The 18,258-nt window shown below is 44.9% G+C and overlaps 2 protein-coding genes across 2 annotated transcripts; both read right to left on the bottom strand.

Moving 5' to 3' along the window:
- Positions 1–982: 982 nt before the first annotated feature.
- On the bottom strand, positions 983–9,666 carry LOC126985227 (uncharacterized). The gene is made up of 13 exons (XM_050839841.1): positions 9,393–9,666; positions 8,672–8,851; positions 6,734–6,829; positions 5,982–6,401; positions 5,328–5,642; positions 5,032–5,165; positions 4,706–4,791; positions 4,330–4,460; positions 4,004–4,219; positions 3,343–3,751; positions 2,553–2,712; positions 2,059–2,192; positions 983–1,787 (listed from the first exon to the last, which is right to left on the bottom strand). Exons 2-13 carry the CDS (start codon positions 8,842–8,844, stop codon positions 1,581–1,583), a joined length of 2,481 nt encoding a protein of 826 aa, XP_050695798.1. The 5' UTR covers positions 8,845–8,851; positions 9,393–9,666; the 3' UTR covers positions 983–1,580.
- A 1,530-nt stretch (positions 9,667–11,196) lies between these two features.
- Positions 11,197–16,875, bottom strand: LOC126985223 (actin-related protein 3-like). The gene is made up of 9 exons (XM_050839838.1): positions 16,722–16,875; positions 15,550–15,730; positions 15,094–15,250; positions 14,728–14,885; positions 14,365–14,509; positions 13,983–14,155; positions 13,186–13,404; positions 12,825–12,908; positions 11,197–12,426 (listed from the first exon to the last, which is right to left on the bottom strand). The coding sequence occupies exons 1-9, from the start codon at positions 16,763–16,765 to the stop codon at positions 12,331–12,333; spliced, it is 1,257 nt and encodes a 418-aa protein (XP_050695795.1). The 5' UTR covers positions 16,766–16,875; the 3' UTR covers positions 11,197–12,330.
- Positions 16,876–18,258: the final 1,383 nt, after the last annotated feature.

Genomic DNA, 18,258 nt, shown 5'->3' with positions numbered 1-18,258 from the left:
TAAAAATGAAAGAGTAACAAACATAAGACAACACTTATTAATTCACACAACAAAAAAATAATTCTCTTATGCTTCACAAATCTTACACACTTTTCATAGGCCTAACCTGACTAACCACAAAAAAGTAACAAATAATACAACGCTAATTAATTCACATAACAAAACTTCATTCTCTCATCAATCACAAGCCTGACATCACACTTTCCATAGGCCTATCCTGACTTACCACAAATATAATACTAACAAATAAAACCGGCCAGCGTAACACCAATAAATTCACATAAAATTGCTCTTAAAAACGTTATACTTCCTAATTCAACTAAAAATTCCACTGAGTGTTTATTGATAAAACTAACATCCCTGTGGAACGGACCAACAGGGTGAAGGAGTACTGGAGAGAGAGAGAGAGAGAGAGAGAGAGAGAGAGAGAGAGAGAGAGAGAGAGAGAGGAGAGAGAGAGAGAGAGAGAGAGAGAGAGAGAGAGAGAGAGAGAGAGAGAGAGAGAGAGAGAGAGAGAGAGAGAGAGAGAGAGAGAGAGAGAGAGAGAGAGAGAGAGAGAGAGAGAGAGAGAGGAGAGAGAGAGAGAGAGAGAGAGAGAGAGAGAGAGAGAGAGAGAGAGAGAGAGAGAGAGGAGAGAGAGAGAGAGAGAGAGAGAGAGAGAGAGAGAGAGAGAGAGAGAGAGAGAGAGAGAGAGAGAGAGAGAGAGAGAGAGAGAGAGAGAGAGAGAGAGAGAGAGAGAGAGAGAGAGAGAGAGAGAGAGAGAGAGAGAGAGAGAGAGAGAGAGAGAGAGAGAGAGAGAGAGAGAGGAGAGAGAGAGAGAGAGAAGAGAGAGAGAGAGAGAGAGAGAGAGAGAGAGAGAGAGAGAGAGAGAGAGAGAGAGAGAGAGAGAGAAGAGAGAGAGAGAGAGAGAGAGAGAGAGAGAGAGAGAGAGAGAGAGAGAGAGAGAGAGAGAGAGAGAGAGAGAGAGAGAGAGAGAGAGAGAGAGAGAGAGAGAGAGAGAGAGAGAGAGAGAGAGAGAGAGAGAGAGAGAGAGAGAGAGAGTTGGAGGTAACAGGATTGAATGTGCAGAAAGGGAGTTAGTAAAGGAAGAAAGAGAGAGAGAGAGAGGAAGAGAGTTAGCGAGAGAGAAAGTGAGTGTGAGAAAGAAAGAATTAGAGAGAGAACAAGTTAGAAAGGGAAAGAAAGAATGAGAGAAAGAGAGAGAAAAAATTCTAGTTAGAGTGTGAGAAAGAAAATGAGAGAGTGCCAGAAAAGGGAGAGATGGAGTCACTTCACGAGGGGGCAGGGTATTGGAGATATAGATAGATAGATAGATAGATAGATAGAACATCTCTTGAGGTTTCAGCAAAATAAAAACAGTTATGAAAATCGTTAAGTAATAGAGTCTGCCAGTCGGGATTTCAATTTTTCCCATTACTGTTTGCATTTCACATCTTCAGACCTTCCGATAGTAATAGTAATGGATAGTAATACTGCAGCAGGGAACTATTGTCTTCTAAATGAGCAAGGTCACACACACACACACACACACACACACACACACACACAAACACTCTATCGTCCTCCTAAACTCACCATTGCTAGGATTTGAACTCTTTGCTCCGAGTGACAGAATAAGAAGAGGAAGAAGAGGAAGGAGGGACATGGTGCTTGGTGGAGACGGATGACTCTACCAGCGGATCACAGGGGGACGGTTGAGGGAAGTTGGTTGAGCTGAAGTTACTGGTGAGCAGGCTACTGATGGTCTGATAGCCGGTGTCCTGCGAGCCGGTCTCCTCGAGGTGACTCTGTGCAGAGGAGAGAGAGAGAGAGAGAGGGTTACAAAGGGAAAGAAAGGAGAGAAAGTTAGAAAGAGAAAGGAAGTTAGTTAGATTGAGAGTTAGAGAGAGAGAAAGAGGAGAAAGTTGAAAAGTGAGAGAAGGAATTTTTTATATGTGACTCCATACCCATGAAAAATAGGGGGAAGGAAAGGCAAGAGAGAGGAAGAAAAAGCACGTAAAAACGATACAAAACCAAGCGAGAAATGACAAAAAATTAGACAAAACAAATGTCCCTTACCTCGAGTGACGGCTGCGAGTCCATCTCCACGTCATAGAGGGAGGAGGAGCAGGGGAAAGTTCCAAGAGGCTGCAGCGGCGCCCCGACATCGCTGCTCTCCTCCATCATAGTGACCTCAACGGTGGTCTTCCTCTCTGATCGGACAATGCAGGACAAAAGAAGGTGTTTACATAGATGGATTGATAACTTAGTTTCACTCTCAATATCTAAGGCAAGAGTTAGCCTGTATCTTCACTCTTTCACAACTAATGCAAGAGTTAACCAGGATCTCCACTCTTTCATCCCTTTATGCTCTAGTAACCCTTGCAAGAGTTTATTCTGTAGAGAGAGAGAGAGAGAGAAAAAGACAGACAGAGAGAGAGAGGGGCAGAAACAGAGAGAGACAGAACCAGAGAGAGAGAGAGAGAGAGAGAGAGAGCAAGGGTGTAAACTATCATTCTCTTATTATTATTACTATTATTATTATTTTCATTATTATAAGCGTGACAACCTACCTTTCCTGAGCATAAGTGAAGTCTGGCGTGTGGAGGGCATATGCGTGGTGCGGCAGAGGATCGGGGACAGCGGAGGGGAGGCGGAGAATCTTCTGGTGGGGGACTCGACCTCTGGGGAACTCTCGGTGACATCTCGGATCGGACTAGACGAAAAGTGACCCTGGAAATGAGGTCATAACATAAGATATTTTGAAACACTTCCACCCCTAACATCAAAAAGGAGGTCAGTTGCGTTCTAATGAGTGTTTGTTTAGGTTCATGGTACAGAGGAAAGGTCACTCTACCACCAGGGTCATAATTCTACCCTTGGAAATGCCTGTAACTCCTATGAAAGCCTTGTCAAATATGTGTTCTTGGGTTCATGATACGGAGAAAGGGTCAGAATACCACCAGGGTCATGAAACTACCCCTGGAAATGCCTGTAACTCCTATGAAAGCCTTGTCAAATATGTGTGCTTGGGTTCATGGCTACAGAGGAAGGGTCAGACTATCAACAGGGACATAAAACTACCCCTGGAAATGACCACAAACTCCTATGAAAGCCCTGTCAAATATGTGTGCTTGGGTTCATGGTACAGAGGAAGGGTCAGACTACCACCAGGGTCATAAAACTACCCCTGGAAATGCCCTGAACGCCTATGAAAACCTTGTCAAATATGTGTGCTTGGAAGTAGAGATGTTTATGAAAATGACCCAGAATGTAGCTAATGTATCTAACCCCAAACTCAACTACTATCACTACTACTACTACAACTACTACTACTACTACTGCTACTGCTGACATACGTACTGAGTTAGACAAGCTTCTGTGATCAGGCGACGGAGTGCTGGCGACTGGCGACCGAGACTTCTGCTCCGGGCCTGAAAACTGCACTGAATACTGAACGCAGAAACTCTCTGTAACATTCATCTTCTTCTCCTCCTCCTCCTCCCCCTTCTTCTTCTTCTCCTTGTGGGGGTGTGGGGAGCAAGAGGGAGGGAGCACGGTGCCCTGGGGTGCGTCAGAAGGGGAGAAATACGTGCAGTGAGTCCGCTGAAGCTCGTAGTAACTTCCGCCAAAGGTCTCGGCCGATGGTGGCGTTCGTTTTGCTGCCTCTAAGTCACTGTTGTAGTCGATGGCGTGGATCGGGGACACATCTGGGGACACTGGGGTAGACACGACATCACCAGCGGACAGTAGAAGCGGGGACGGACCTCTCCTGGTATGGGGTAAGGGGCAGTGTTAGTAGTAGAAGCAGTAGTAGTAGGAGTAGTAGTAATAGTAGTAGTATTTATAGAGGTTCACAGGATGATAATATGGTAAGGAAGGATGGAAGGATGGAAGGAAGGAAGGAAGGAAGGAAGGAAGGATGAAAGGAAGGAAGGAAGGAAGGATGGAAGGAAGGAAGGAAGGACAGAAGGAAGGAAGGAGAAACAGAAGAAGAAAAAAAAACCCTCCCTTGGCAACCCACCGAATAACGTGCCTGGTTGTCGTAGTGGTTGAGGGGGTGATCGGACTGGCCAGGCGTGGGGGTGTGGGGGTGAGGTGCCGCATGACAGACGCCTCCTTGCTGCACACCACATCAGTGCACCACACCAGCCCTCCCTCCTCCTCCTCCTCCTCCTCCCCCCCTTCTCTGCTTTTTCTTCTTGAGGTTGATGGTTCACTCTCCTCCTGTGGACTTGCTCTGAGGGGACAAAGAGAGAAGTTAAGGACTATTACTATTACCACTAGTACTACTATTAACAGGTCAGCAGCGTTAGACAAACAAGCCAGACAACAGAAGCAGCGACTTACGCCTTTGGTGTGTTGGCGGTGGCGTCCTCGTGGCTGAACAGAAGCTTCCGTCGCAGTGTTGTGTTGCTGAGGTTGGCTGCCTCTTCGGCCTCACCGCCTCCCCCTCCTCCTCCTCCCTGCCACCCCTGACTCTGGAAGGGACAAACGTGTCAATGGACTGGGACAACCCGGGGACAAAAGTCCCAGTTTTTTGTTTTGCAGCTGGAAAAAGTGCCCTCAAATGTCAATTTTTCTAAAATCTGTCCCCCCAAGCTAATTTGTTTTGCTTTGCTCATCACTTGCCCTTTTCAAGTGGCTACAAAGGTTCACATTTAGTGGAAAAAGACACTCCCCTTTGGGTACAGCCATGATCAAGTGACAGCAAGTGGGAACCAACCTGCGTGAAGGTGCAGAATGGCTTGAGGGCTTCTTCAAGGGCAGGCGGCAGGACTGGTGGAAGGCTGAGCTCTGTCTGGCACCACACTGAAAGACACACCACAGAGATCACACACACACACACTCACACACACATGGACTATAATAAACAGAGACACAGAAAGACAAGAGAGATACAGAGCTTAACATACAGAGCTTGAGACACACACACACACACACACACACACACACTCCTATTTATCCAAGCTAGTGCAGTAAGTCCCCTAGAGTCCTTACTATGTCACTGAGGGTTGAGCTGAAGCGGACTGAATGAGTGGACTGACTTACCGGACTGGGAACGGACTGGGGGTAATGATGGACTAGCCTGGGCCTGCTGAACACACATCTTCTTCACCAGACTGACGGACTTGTTGCTGTCAGGCCATGGGCTCGGGACAACGGACTGATGGGTGGAAAAGAACCTGGAATGGATGGGCGGAATGAGAAGGGAGGAAATAGAACGAAGGAGAAGTGGAAACAACTGAGAAACTGAGAAAAAAACAAAAAAACATCTGAGAAACCAAGAAACAACTGAGAAACAACCGAGAAACATATGAAAAACCAAGAAACAACCTCCTCCGTACCTATCAATAGCCTCCTGCGCCTGGTCCTCGTACTCCGGGTCGCCGATGACCTCGACCTGCGTAAAAGGCGACGTTTCGATATTCACAGGGAACAGCTCCGCCATCTGATCTATCGACCAGCGGAACGTTCCACCGCCAACGTTCTGGCTCGGCGACACCACCCGTTGGAAGAGCGACGGACTTACGGCGGACAGGTAGAGGCTCTCCGCTCCGACCTCGAACGGGTTGACGCACTGGGTGGTTGATAGAGTGACGGATTGTGTCTGCTTTGGGGTCTGGCTCTGTCCGCTGCGATTCTCTCCTCCATGGCGGAAACTGTGGAGATTGGGGTTGAAAAGGGGAAGGGTGTCAGTGTATCTCTCTCTCTCTCTCTCTCTCTCTCTCTCTCTCTCTCTCTCTCTCTCTCTCTCTCTCTCTGTTTCTTTCTTTCTCCTTTCTTTCCTTCGATCTTCCTTTCCATCTCTCTCTCTCTCTCTCTCTCTCTCTCTCTCTCTCTCTCTCTCTCTCTCTCTCTCTCTCTCTCTCTCTCTCTCTCTCTCTCTGTTTCTTTCTGCTTTCTCTCCTTCAATCTTCCTTTCAATCTCTCTCTCTCTCTCTCTCTCTCTCTCTCTCTCTCTCTCTCTCTCTCTCTCTCTCTCTCTCTCTCTCTCTCACCTGTGCATGCTGCTCGAAGGCGTTAAAAAGACCGAGGATGAATTCGAAACAGCATGGGCCAAACTACTTTTCGATGGGGTCACAGACGGCCCATGATGGCAGGCAACCTTACAACTACTGGTGACCTCACTCGACCCACTCCTGTTCCGAACCTTCCCTGACCCCCCGACGCGACTCCCTTTGCCGTCAGAAGGGGTCGAGGACAGGTCACTCGGGCTCTTCCAGTTGGTGATATCGTGTGTGTTGTTCCGCTGTCCGTCGCATGGGCTGCCTCTGGACGGGGTGGCGGACGCATGGCTAGACTCCCAGATGAGGGGATAGGCGAATGGGGATGAGTCCGAGCCTAAATTGGAGTTGCTATTGGTGTTGGAGTTGGTGGTGCTGGTGGTGGTGGTGGTTGACAGGAGGCTGCTGCTGTGCCTGGGTGATTGAGGTTGAAGGGTTTTATAAAATGTCTAGTTATTTATATGTAAGATTAAAAAGTATGTGTCTCTCTCTCTCCCTCTCTCTCTCTCTGTGCCATTCTGAACCTCCCCTTTGATCAATTATTTCTCTCTCTCTTTCTCTAGTTTTATTTCCTTTTATTTCTCTCTCTCTCTCTCTCTCTCTCTCTCTCTCTCAAAAAAAAGAATGCTCTTGAATCTCGTGTGTGTTGGAAACCTACACACACACACACACAAACACATACACTCTCCAGTCAACTTATGCAACACTCCAGGCAACACACTCTCCAAGCAACACTTTGCACTCACTTGGTAGCCAGGAGCACCTCCACTGGTCCTCTCCGGGAAGGGTCAATGTTCTCCTGGTCCTCCTTCTCCTCTGGTATTGCACGACAGCCATGGTACCTGTAAGAAACGTGTTGGCTTACGTACATACACACACACACACACACACACACAGACACACACACACAGACACTGGTACCTGTAAGAAATATGTTAGCTTACGTACGCACACACACACACACACACACACACACACAGACAGACATTAAGGAAAAACTGGACAGATACAGATATGGAAACTGGACCCCATGAGTGAAAGCCCTGTAGAACTGCAATTTTTCTTTTGTTGAAGCCCCAAATGTCATCAACGGTCAACCCTAAACTAACTTGTATGGCGGCATTTTTTAATTTTTTTAGAAGCCCCAAACCTCGTCAACGGTCAACCCTAAACTAACTTGTATGGCGCCATTTTTTTTTTTTAGAAGCCCCAAACCTCATCAATGGTCAACCCTAAACTAACTTGTACGGCTGCATTTTTTTTCTTTTTTTTTTAAGCCCCAAACCTCATCGACGGTCAACCCTAAACAAACTTGTACGGTTTTTTTTTTTTTTTTTTTTTTTTTATTGAAGCCCCAAATGTCATCAACGGTCAACCCTAAACTAACTTGTATGGCGGCATTTTTTTTTTTTTTTTTAAAGCCCCAAACCTCATCGACGGTCAACCCTAAACTAACTTGTACGGCTGCATTTTTTTTTTTTTTTTTTTAGAAGCCCCAAACCTCATCAACGGTCAACCCTAAACTAACTTGTACGGCTGCATTTTTTTTTCTTTTTTTTTAAAGCCCCAAACCTCATCGACGGTCAACCTTAAACGAACTTGTACGGTGTGAGTTTTTTTTTTTATCGAAGCCCCAAACCTCATCAACGGTCAACCCTAAACTAACTTGTATGGCGGCATTTTTTTTTTTTTTTTAAAGCCCCAAACCTCATCAACGGTCAACCCTAAACTAACTTGTATTGCGGCATTTTTTATTTATATATTTTTTTTTTAGAAGCCCCAAACCTCATCAACGGTCAACCTTAAACGAACTTGTATGGCGGCATTTTTTTTTTTTTTTTAAAGCCCCAAACCTCATCAACGGTCAACCCTAAACTAACTTGTATGGCGGCATTTTTTTTTTTTTTTTTTAAAGCCCCAAACCTCATCAACGGTCAACCCTAAACTAACTTGTATGGCGGCATTTTTTTTTTTTTTTTTATAAGCCCCAAACCTCATCAACGGTCAACCCTAAACGAACTTGTACGGCTGCATTTTTTTTATTTTTTTTTTAAGCCCCAAACCTCATCAACGGTCAACCTAAACTAACTTGTATTATGCATTTTTTATTTATATTTTTTTAAACCTCATCAACGGTCAACCCTAAACTAACTTGTATGGCTGCATTTTTTTTTTTTTTTTTTTTTTAGAAGCCCCAAACCTCATCAACGGTCAACCCTAAACTAACTTGTATGGCTGCATTTTTTTTTTTTTTTTTTTTTTAGAAGCCCCAAACCTCATCAACGGTCAACCCTAAACGAACTTGTACGGCTGCATTTTTTTTCTTTTTTTTTTAAGCCCCAAACCTCATCAACGGTCAACCCTAAACGAACTTGTACGGCTGCATTTTTTTTCTTTTTTTTTTAAGCCCCAAACCTCATCGACGGTCAACCCTAAACTAACTTGTATGGCAGCATTTTTTATTTTTTTTTAAAGCCCCAAACCTCATCAACGGTCAACCTTAAACGAACTTGTACGGTGTTTTTTTTTTTTTTTTTTTTTATCAAACCCCCAAATGTCATCAATGGTCAACCCTTCTTTATTTTGAGTAGCGGACTTTTTCTCATTATTGTTTCCTTTTCTATGCCCTTGAACTGTTTCCTTTACTGTAAAAAAAGAAGAAAAATAAAAGACTCCAAACTTACTTGTATGGTGTGAGTTGCAGGCGCGGCGAGGTTGTGTTGAGCTGCAGAAGAGGTCGTCTCGGGGCCTGGGGTGTTGAGGTCAGCCAGCCCGCAGCGCCGCCCTCCTCGCTTGCCCCCCCCACACTGCTACTGCTGCTCTCGCTCGAACCCTCGCACATGCTCTGCCCCTCCATGGCACTCCTGAGGTAATGGAGAGAGAGAGAGAGGCACTGTCACGAGAGAGAGAGAGAGAGAGAGAGAGAGAGAGAGAGAGAGAGAGAGAGAGAGAGAGAGAGAGAGAGAGAGAGAAAGAGAGAGATTTACATAGATAGACCGCAGAGAGAGAGAGAGATTTACATAGACCGCAGAGAGAGAGAGAGAGAGAGAGAGAGATTTACATACAGACCGCAGAGAGAGAGAGAGATTTACATAGATAGACCGCAGAGAGAGAGAGAGAGAGAGAGAGAGAGAGAGAGAGAGAGAGAGAGAGAGAGAGAGAGAGAGAGAGAGATTTACATATATAAACCCCCGAGAGAGAGAGAGAGAGAGAGAGAGAGAGAGAGAGAGAGAGAGAGAGAGAGATATACATAGATATACAGCAGAGAGAGAGACAGAGAGAGAGAGAGAGAGAGAGAGAGAGAGAGAGAGAGAGAGAGAGAAGATATGCCAAACATGGCTTTAAAATATAGGAATATTGTTGAAAACACGAACATAACAAAAAGCCTAATATCTCCCTTCTTACGTGTTCTGTGTCGCTCTTCTTGACCCTCACAGCAGCACAGATTCCTCGTGACCTTATATACAGCTGCACAAGGTCATCTTGGGCACAGAACAGGGAAAAAATGTCGTAAATATGAAGGTCAGGCGGGGAGGAGGCTTGAGGTTGCCGCCATGTTTGTTTTTACGATGTTTAAATCCGATCAGCTGATTGGTGTTGAGGGAACGATTTATTTATTGGATTTATTGATAATTCTTCATGTCCGATTCTTTTTTGGGTTGCTAATAAATATTGTTATTGTTATTAGACCATTATGATCGAGTAAAAATAAATATTCACTTCATTCAGAGAGAGAGAGAGAGAGAGAGATGATTGATTGATAGAGAGAGAGAGAGAGTACAACAGAAGAAACATCCTAATTAAGGGCAGAAATAAATGAGAGGATAAAGTCCACTGTGTGTGTGTGTGTGTGTGTGTGTGTTTTAACCTTACTCCATCCATGGCTCTCCTCCATTCTACTCTGTCTTCTGCCCAATGCTCATTCAATCCCACCAATGCCAAGTCTTCCTGTATACACCTTCTCAATGTTTTTCTAAGTCTGCCAACTGGTCTCCTTCCTTCTACCTCCAATCTCTCCAAAGCTCCCAGCACTGTGTCCTCCCCTGCTCTCTTTACGTGTCCAAACCATCAGAGCACTGTTTCCAGGTCCTCTACTAAAACTCCCAGCACTGTGCGTGTCCTCCCCTGCTCTCTTACATGTCCAAACCATCAGACCACTGTTTCCAGGTCCTCTACTAAAACTCCCAGCACTGTGCCCTCCCCTGCTCAAACTCCCAGCACTGTGCGTGTCCTCCCCTGCCCTCTTACATGTCCAAACCATCAGACCACTGTTTCCAGGTCCTCTACTAAAACTCCCAGCACTGTGCCCTCCCCTGCTCTCTTTACATGTCCAAACCATCTGAGTCTTTACCTTCAGAGCACTGTTTCCAGGTCCTCTACTAAAACTCCCAGCACAGTGTCCTCCCCTGCTCTCTTTACATGTCCAAACCATCTGAGTCTTTACCTTCTGAGCACAGGTCCTCTACTAAAACTCCCAGCACCGTGTCCTCCCCTGCTCTCTTTACATGTCCAAACCATTGGAGTCTTTCCCTTCTGAGCACTGTAACGGTAAGTAACCTCTGCATAATTACAGGAAATGCAAGTGTTTTTTTTTTATATAGACCTAATGAGTGTAGGAATGTATAGACAGTCACTGTGGTCACGGGTTATGGTTGGGGGGGGGGGGGGGGGGGCCTGTATGAAATTTGGTTAACCAGATAAAAGTTTGGGAACAACCGCCCTAATGTGATCTAATTTTTCTACCCCGCCCCCCCTCTCTCTCTCTCTCTTGTATTCCTGCGTCCCCATCCACCCCTACTTAGCTAGCTTTGGATATGGGTCCCCTATAGATGTATTTGTTTGTTTATTTTTTTTGGCAAGCTGTGTGGATGAGCTGATCAATGAATGACTGTATGAATGATGCTGATCAAAATATATAAAAATTAAAATGAACAAAACCTATACACACTAAAAAAATATGGCCTAATAGCCTTTCTTTATTTTTACATCTTACATATTGCAATTAAATACACACACACACACACACACACACACACACACAGGCAGAATGTGTTTGAATGGAGAATAACAAACATAACTGGGTTGAGTGCACGGGTATAAGAAAGTGGAGGAATGGCGGGAAGGATAGATATGGAACGTGGGGGCAATTGTCTGCAGTCTTCCTTATTCGCTTGTTATTACTAAGGACAGGTCAAGGAAAGGTCACAAATAAGCAGGTATACAATATTTTAACGATAATGGAAAGTACAAGATTATTTTAAAGTCCGCAGGACACACACACATAAACTATATAAAAAAAAAATTATAATAGTTACGCTTCCCTTACGACACTTCAAGCTCGGTAAAAACATATGATCGCCCCTTAACAGTAAATAATTAGTAAAGGAATCAGTTTGTTTTTACTTTAACATATCATTACAGAGGAACCATATCTAAATAGCCAAGAAGGAAGATACTCATGAAAAAGGAAAAGACAATGATATAGAATGGCAATAACAATAATACCCAATAGTAATAATAATAATAATAATAATAATAATAATAATGATAATAATAATAAAAATGACAATAGTAATAAATATAATGATAACCTAACAAGCAACAGCACCAGTGATCTCCAGACAGAGGCAGACTGAGGGACACTTATATGACAGATTGAAGAATATATAGAAGTGCTTGTCATGCACCTGTACAGGTGCCCTGTGCATTAATTAGCAAGATCAAGAACCTTCCAATTTTTTCACAGTTCCAAGTTTTCTTCCCTTCCCTCCAGTGTCCCTCAGGCTCTCTCCCTCCCTGGTCACGTGTATAATAATCCTGGCAGTGAAAAACACATCAAGAAAATCGGTTCCCAGAGGATTTCGTGCCCAAAAATATATCAAAAATCAAATTCCCTCAAAGATTTACTTAGGAAATACTCGCGCAACAAAATTCTTAAGCATAAAAATCACCAACAGTGACAGTCAAACGGAAACTCCGGGCACGGGAGTCGCTGTTTTACGCTGTTTTTGACGACACTATGCAGGGAACGGATGGTGGAGTGGCGTTGAGCGGAAATCAAAATGCGAAAAATCATTTTGCACGGCGGAATGAATCAGTTGATCGCATGTAAACAAGGTCTCTCTCTCCCTCTCTCTTCCAAACACACACACACACACAACAGACTTAATCAACTCCTCTCACAGAAACAACCTTGATCTTTCTCTCTCGCTCCTCTCTCTCTCCCAAATACACACACACACACACACACACACTATAACAGGAAGGCCGTGTAACTACATATCCTCCAAGATCTCTCTCCCTATGTAACAACTCCACTGGGGGCGTGTGTGAGGGGCAGCGCCTAGGCCATGGCTCCAAACACTGGGTTGTGGCGGCAGATGCTGGGACCCTTCTCCTCGTACTCTGCCTTGGTGTGACAAACCTGGTAGAAGTCAGGCTGGAAAGACAAGAACACAGGGATGAGAGGGGAGGCTGCTGCATACTGTTGGATACCTAGATGGTTAAGTAGTTTATATTGACCAGCTTCTATAAGGTTTAAGACAGGTATGTTATATTATACGTATATACTAAAAGTTACGTAGGAAGCTTGCAATATAGAAGGGAGATATTTAAACATGCTTGCTGATAATGCCATGGTGCAAAGGGAAACTGTGGCTAAAAGACTGCAAGAGAACCTAAATAAAATACATGAATGGGGCAAATCATATAAGCATTTCTGAGAGGACCTACACAGGACGCATGGAAGGAGCAAAGCGCGGAAGAAGACACAGGAATAAAGAGCGAGACAATAAAGCATAGGGAATAAAATAAAGGATAACAAGTCGCTTATCTTACCGTTGAGGCGAGCATTGACCCCCCAAACCAGACGGCGTACCGCTGCATCTTGTGGGCGATGACATTGACGTCGATCGGCTTGGGCTGAAATTTGAAAGCAGAGCAAAATAAGTTACTTCTCTCTCTCTCTTTCTAACAAAGCATAACACAATTTTCCCTTCCTTTCCTCTTCTCTCTCTCTCTCTCTCTCTCTCTCTCTCTCTCTCTCTCTCTCTCTCTCTCTCTCTCTAACATAGCATAACACAATTCTCCCTTCCTTTCCTCTGTTCTCTCCTTATTTCTCTCTCTCTCTCTCTCTCTCTCTCTCTCTCTCTCTCTCTCTCTCTCTCTCTCTCTCTCTCTCTCTCTCTCTCTCTCTCACCTTGATCCTGCCACCACTGAGCTGTTCCGTGATCCTAAGTCTAGCATCCACAATCCTCTTGACATCGCGCTGCAGCCTCCTGTCGAAGTCCTTGAACATGGTGGAGCCTCCCGAGAGCACGATGTTCTTGTAGAGCGGTCGCCGGACGTCAATGGGGCAGTTTTGGATGACATTGTCCACCACTTCGCTGATGGGCGTGGTGAAGTCCGGGTTGGCGAACTGGAACCAAGGGAAATTAGGGTGGATTTAACCCGGTAGCAGCGGGGATCATGTTTCTTAATGGTCCCCCCAAGCGAGAAAAAATCACCCCTCACACAAACCATTTCATAATATACATCCAAGCATTTGTGATCAGATTATGTATCATCTATTTTGGGGGGTTTATATCATGGCACAAATTTGGCCCGTCGTTGCTACACGGTGAAGCCACAAATTTGGCCCGTCACTGCTACCGGGTTAAATACTACTACTAATACTACTAATAAGACAAGATATAATACTTCTTATACTTTTAATTTCTCTCCTTTTCTCTTTTTTCCGTTCTTTTTCTCTCTCTTTCATAGACAAGATATAATACTTCTTCTACTTTAATTTCTCTTTTTTTTTCTGTTCTCTTTCTCTGTCTTTCATATCCTTTAGAATCTCTGTCTCCTCCTGTCTGTTTCTTTCTTTCTTTTCATTTCTCTCTTTCTTATTTCCTGTCTCCTCTTCCTCTCCTCCTCCTCCTCTCTGTCTCTCATTCTCTTAATCTTTCTCTTTCTTCTCCTTACATCTTCCGAACAGCGACAGAATCTTACCTCCGGGTGGAAGAATATTTCAGGCCCCAGGAACCTCTCGTAGCCAATGTCGATGGAGAAGGTCTGATTGTTGACTGGGTTCCTGCCGTCATATCTCTTGATCCACTTGGTCTGGTCGCTGTCGTACTTGTTGAACTCCTTCGCGATGTCCGGGCAGATGTAGCTGAACCGCTCTGAGGGAAGGGAGGGAGAGGAGGATTAGTTTGTGTGGGGGTAAGGAAGGGAAGGGAGGGAGGTGAAGTATTAAGAGAGAGAGAGAGAGAGAGAGAGAGAGAGAGAGAGAGAGAGAGAGAAAATGGCCATAAAGGAAAAACACAAACATCGAACAAGCAGAAAAAAAATGGGGAAAAAAAAACTTGAAAAATGAACCAGTTTCTCCTACCCTTGACAGCCTTGGCGGTCTCCATGCTGAGCTGCGGGGGGATGTTAGGCTCACGCTCCCTCAGCAGGCTCTGGACAAAGTAGGTGATGTCCCGGCCAGCGATGGGGATGTGCTTGATGCAGCTCCCAATGACATACCCATCTGCCTGGTGGGAAGAGGGACAGATTTAATTTATAGTGTAGCCTGTATGCTTGTTATCTCCCCATTTGTTTATATATAAGTTGGGTGAGTCAAAAATTATTAGTACTATAAGATTAGATTATAAGAAAGATCGGAAAGACATAATAATAATGATAATAATGATAATAATAATAATAATAAAAAATGATAATATCGATAAAAAAAAGTCCTTGCGCCTCCTACCACAGGGATGACGTGCGTTACGCCGTCGCCCGAGTCGATGACGGTGCCGGTGAGGGAGCGCTCTGTGGCCTGCCGCGATGCCCAGGAGGCAGCCAGCGACAGAACGGCCTGCACCGCAATGTACAGCCCCGGCACATTGAAAGACTCAAACATGATCTCTGCAGAGGGGAGGAAATAAAGAATTATATATATGTAAATATGAAAGAAATAATGGCATCCTATCCTTTCTATCCCATAAAATCCTTCCCTTTCTTTCTATGTCCTTTAAAAAATCAAATAAATTAATAAATGAGAAAAAAGAGCAGATATTCCCTTCCCTTCTTGTCCTTTCCCTTCTCCTCCATCCCCTTCCTTCCTTTCCCTTACCTGCTGTGTATTCCCTGTTCTCTGGTGTGTTGAGTGGAGGTTCTGTCAGCAGGAAGTAGTGGTCCTCAGGCTCTGCTCGAAGGTACTTGAAAATGCACTGCTCCATGAATTTCTCCATCAGGTCCCAGTCCTCAACTATACCATGTCTCACTGGGTACTGGAGGGGGGGACAGAGGCTTAGGGTTATGCATGGGTACTGGGGTCTCTCTCTCTCTCTCTCTCTCTCTCTCTCTGCAATCCTATCCCATTCTTATTTTTTTCTCTTTTCTCCCTCTCTCTCTCTCTCTCTCTCTCTCTCTCTCTCTCTCTCTCTCTCTCTCTTCCAATCTTTTCCTTTCTTTCTCCTTTATCTTCTCTATCCCTTGTCTCCTTTTCTAACTATCCCTTTCTCTCCATCAATCCCTATCCTGTTCTTCTGTTCCTTATGTTCTTTTGTTATCTCCATCCGTCCCTCACCTTAATAGCATAGCCCGTAGCGTCCATGGCCTCGTCCCCTATGAAGAAGTCCAGGTCCTCCACGCCCTTGCAGAGACGGCGCTGCGACTGCTCCCCCACCTTGGCAGTCTCCTTGATAGCCACGGCTGAGGGGATGATCATCTGGGGCTCATGGTTGCCAGCGAATCCCAGCTTGGTGTACCTAAGAGGAAGGTGTGGGTGTGAGTCTAGAGAAATGTGTGTGCATATCATACAGTCCATCTCAGCCCATTACAAGCCTGCCCTCAGTCCATTACAAGCCCTTCTCAGCCCATTACAAGCCTATCCCAGCCCACCCTCAGCTCATAAAATAGTACCCATCTCAGCCCATTATATGCCCTTCTCAGTCCATTGCAAGCTCATCTCAGCCCATTATAAGCTCCTCTCAGCCTATCTCAACCCATTACAAGCCCATCCCAGCCTGCCCTCAGCCCATTACAAGCTCATCTCAGCCCATTACAAGCTCATCTCAGCCCATTACAAGCTCATCTCAGCCCATCTCAACCCATTACAAGCCCACCCTCAGTCCATCCCAGCCTGCCCTCAGCCCATTAATAAGCTCATCTCAGCCCATTACAAGCTTATCCCAGCCCATTACAAGCTCATCTCAGCCCATCCCAGCCCGCCCACAGCCCATAAGCATTTCCTCAGCCAAGTAAGTAGTATATAAGTAACCATCCTTCGTTCCTGACTCACGCCCTCCCAGCCCACTCAGTACGCCTCAATAGACCTGTTTCAGCCCATTTCCAGCCCATCCCAGCCCGCCCACCGCCCACGAACATCTCCTACAACATCCTTCGTTCCTGACTCACGCCCTTCCAGTCCACTGATAAGACCCCAGCCCACTTAATAGACCTGTTTCAGCCCACTTCCAGCCCATCCCAGCCCGCCCACCGCCCACGAACATCTACAACATCCATCGTTCCTGACTCACGCCCTCCCAGTCCACTGATAAGACCCCAGCCCACTTAATAGACCTGTTTCAGCCCACTTCCAGCCCATCCCAGCCCGCCCGCCGCCCACAAACATCTCGTCCAACATCCTGACTCACGCCCTCCCTGGACCACTGATAAGACCCCAGCCCACTCTATAGCCATTTTTCATGTTATTACAGCTTTGTATCCCCTGCTCCCCCTCCCGGCGCCTTGACTCACCCCGTGCCCACGTCCACGATGCATGGCGGCAGGCGGCCCGTCATGATAGCGGCGGAAAAAAGGAAAAAGTGGGAATTTATGGCACGTCAGGGCGGAGGTAAACACTTCCTCTCAGGCCGGTGATGTTGACAGCCTCCGAGGCCTGTGATTGGGTGTTTAAGAGTGACGGCATAAGTTGTCTAGCGTCTGATTGGATGTTGGAGTATGACGTCATATATTTTCTAGCGTTTGGTTGGCTGTCGTGTCATGACGTCACTCTTTACAGCGTCTGATTGGCTGCCGTAGAGTGACATCATTTGCCTCCCATTGGGTTAAACTCGTACGAAAGTTAAATATTGTCGTACTCTCACTATTTTAACTAATTTACTAAATTTAGTAAGATATTAGGCTCTGAGGAAGAAAGAAAGATCATGTAAATCTAATCAACTTTCCTATTGCTAATTTCTTAACTCAATTAATCCACTGACACCAACACAACAACAACAACAACAACAACAACAACAACAACAACAATAATAATACTAATAATAATAATAATAATAATAATAATAATAATAACATGTTTCAGTAGTAGTTATGTGACCGAGCGTAACCCATTAATATATTTTTGTCCTCAGTTATTAATTACGTACCTGTCCTAATCATCTCTAAATCCCTAATATATGAGTAGGAATGTTGTTTTAGTTTAAGACAAGCTGAGGAACGTAAAGATGTATATAGGTTAATAACTTTACGGGATATCACTTGAGGGATGCTGTGGTTCATCTCGACCATATCTAGGGAAGTCCCAGCATCCATCCGAGTGACAGTTCAAACACACACCTTTATATTTATAAGTGAATGTTTATATGATTTGAGAAACAAGAAATCTCGAGCAGGTGAATGACGAAAGGCTATAGGCTAATATGTTATTGCGGGATGCTGTACGTTATTCATCTCCCGCATCTAGGGTCGTCCCAGCATCCATGTAAGTGCCAGTTCAAACACACAACTTTATATATAAGTGAATGTTTTGTGTGATTTGAGAAACAAGAAATGAGCAGGTGAATGACGAAAGGCTATACGCTAATATGTTATTGCGGGATGCTGTTATTCATCTCCCGCATCTAGGGTCGTCCCAGCATCCAGTGCCAGTTCAAACACATAACTTTATATATAAGTGAATGTTTTGTGTGATTTGAGAAACAAGAAATGAGCAGGTGAATGACGACAGGCTATAGGCTAATATGTTATTGCGGGATGCTGTAATTCATCTCCCGCATCTAGGGTCGTCCCAGCATCCATGTAAGTGCCAGTTCAAACACATAACTTTATAATATATAAGTGAATGTTTTGTGTGATTTGAGAGTCAAGAAATGAGCAGGTGGATGACGAAAGGTTGATAATGTCCTTGCGAAAAAGAAAAAAAGAAAAAGATTGCGGGGTGCTGCATGCGGTTCATCTCGCACATCTGCGGGTATATATGTAACAATTTGAAAACTTAATAAAAGGCCTAAAATGATGTTTCTAGGATGTGGAAAGACAGAAAAAAGGTAAA

This window comes from Eriocheir sinensis, chromosome 59 (genome assembly GCF_024679095.1).
Source record: "Eriocheir sinensis breed Jianghai 21 chromosome 59, ASM2467909v1, whole genome shotgun sequence".
In the NCBI taxonomy this organism is placed as follows: Eukaryota; Metazoa; Arthropoda; class Malacostraca; order Decapoda; family Varunidae; genus Eriocheir; species Eriocheir sinensis.
Note: the sequence above shows the minus strand (reverse complement) of the source record. Positions and strands in the feature narration are given on the sequence as shown.

What these genes read in the sequence shown, in the direction of transcription:
- LOC126985227 (XM_050839841.1), bottom strand. Translation starts at nt 8,844, where the DNA reads ATGGAGGGGCAGAGCATGTGCGAGGGTTCGAGCGAGAGCAGCAGTAGC. An exon ending in CATTCTGCACCTTCACGCAG is followed by an intron (nt 4,461 to 4,705) that starts GTTGGTTCCCAC and finishes TGTCCCTTCCAG; the next exon opens with AGTCAGGGGTGGCAGGGAGG. An exon ending in ACAGAAGCTTGTCTAACTCA is followed by an intron (nt 2,713 to 3,342) that starts GTACGTATGTCA and finishes CCTCATTTCCAG; the next exon opens with GGTCACTTTTCGTCTAGTCC.
- LOC126985223 (XM_050839838.1), bottom strand. Translation starts at nt 16,765, where the DNA reads ATGACGGGCCGCCTGCCGCCATGCATCGTGGACGTGGGCACGGG. An exon ending in ATCGTGGACGTGGGCACGGG is followed by an intron (nt 15,731 to 16,721) that starts GTGAGTCAAGGC and finishes CCTTCCTCTTAG; the next exon opens with GTACACCAAGCTGGGATTCG. An exon ending in GAACAGGGAATACACAGCAG is followed by an intron (nt 14,886 to 15,093) that starts GTAAGGGAAAGG and finishes TCCCCTCTGCAG; the next exon opens with AGATCATGTTTGAGTCTTTC.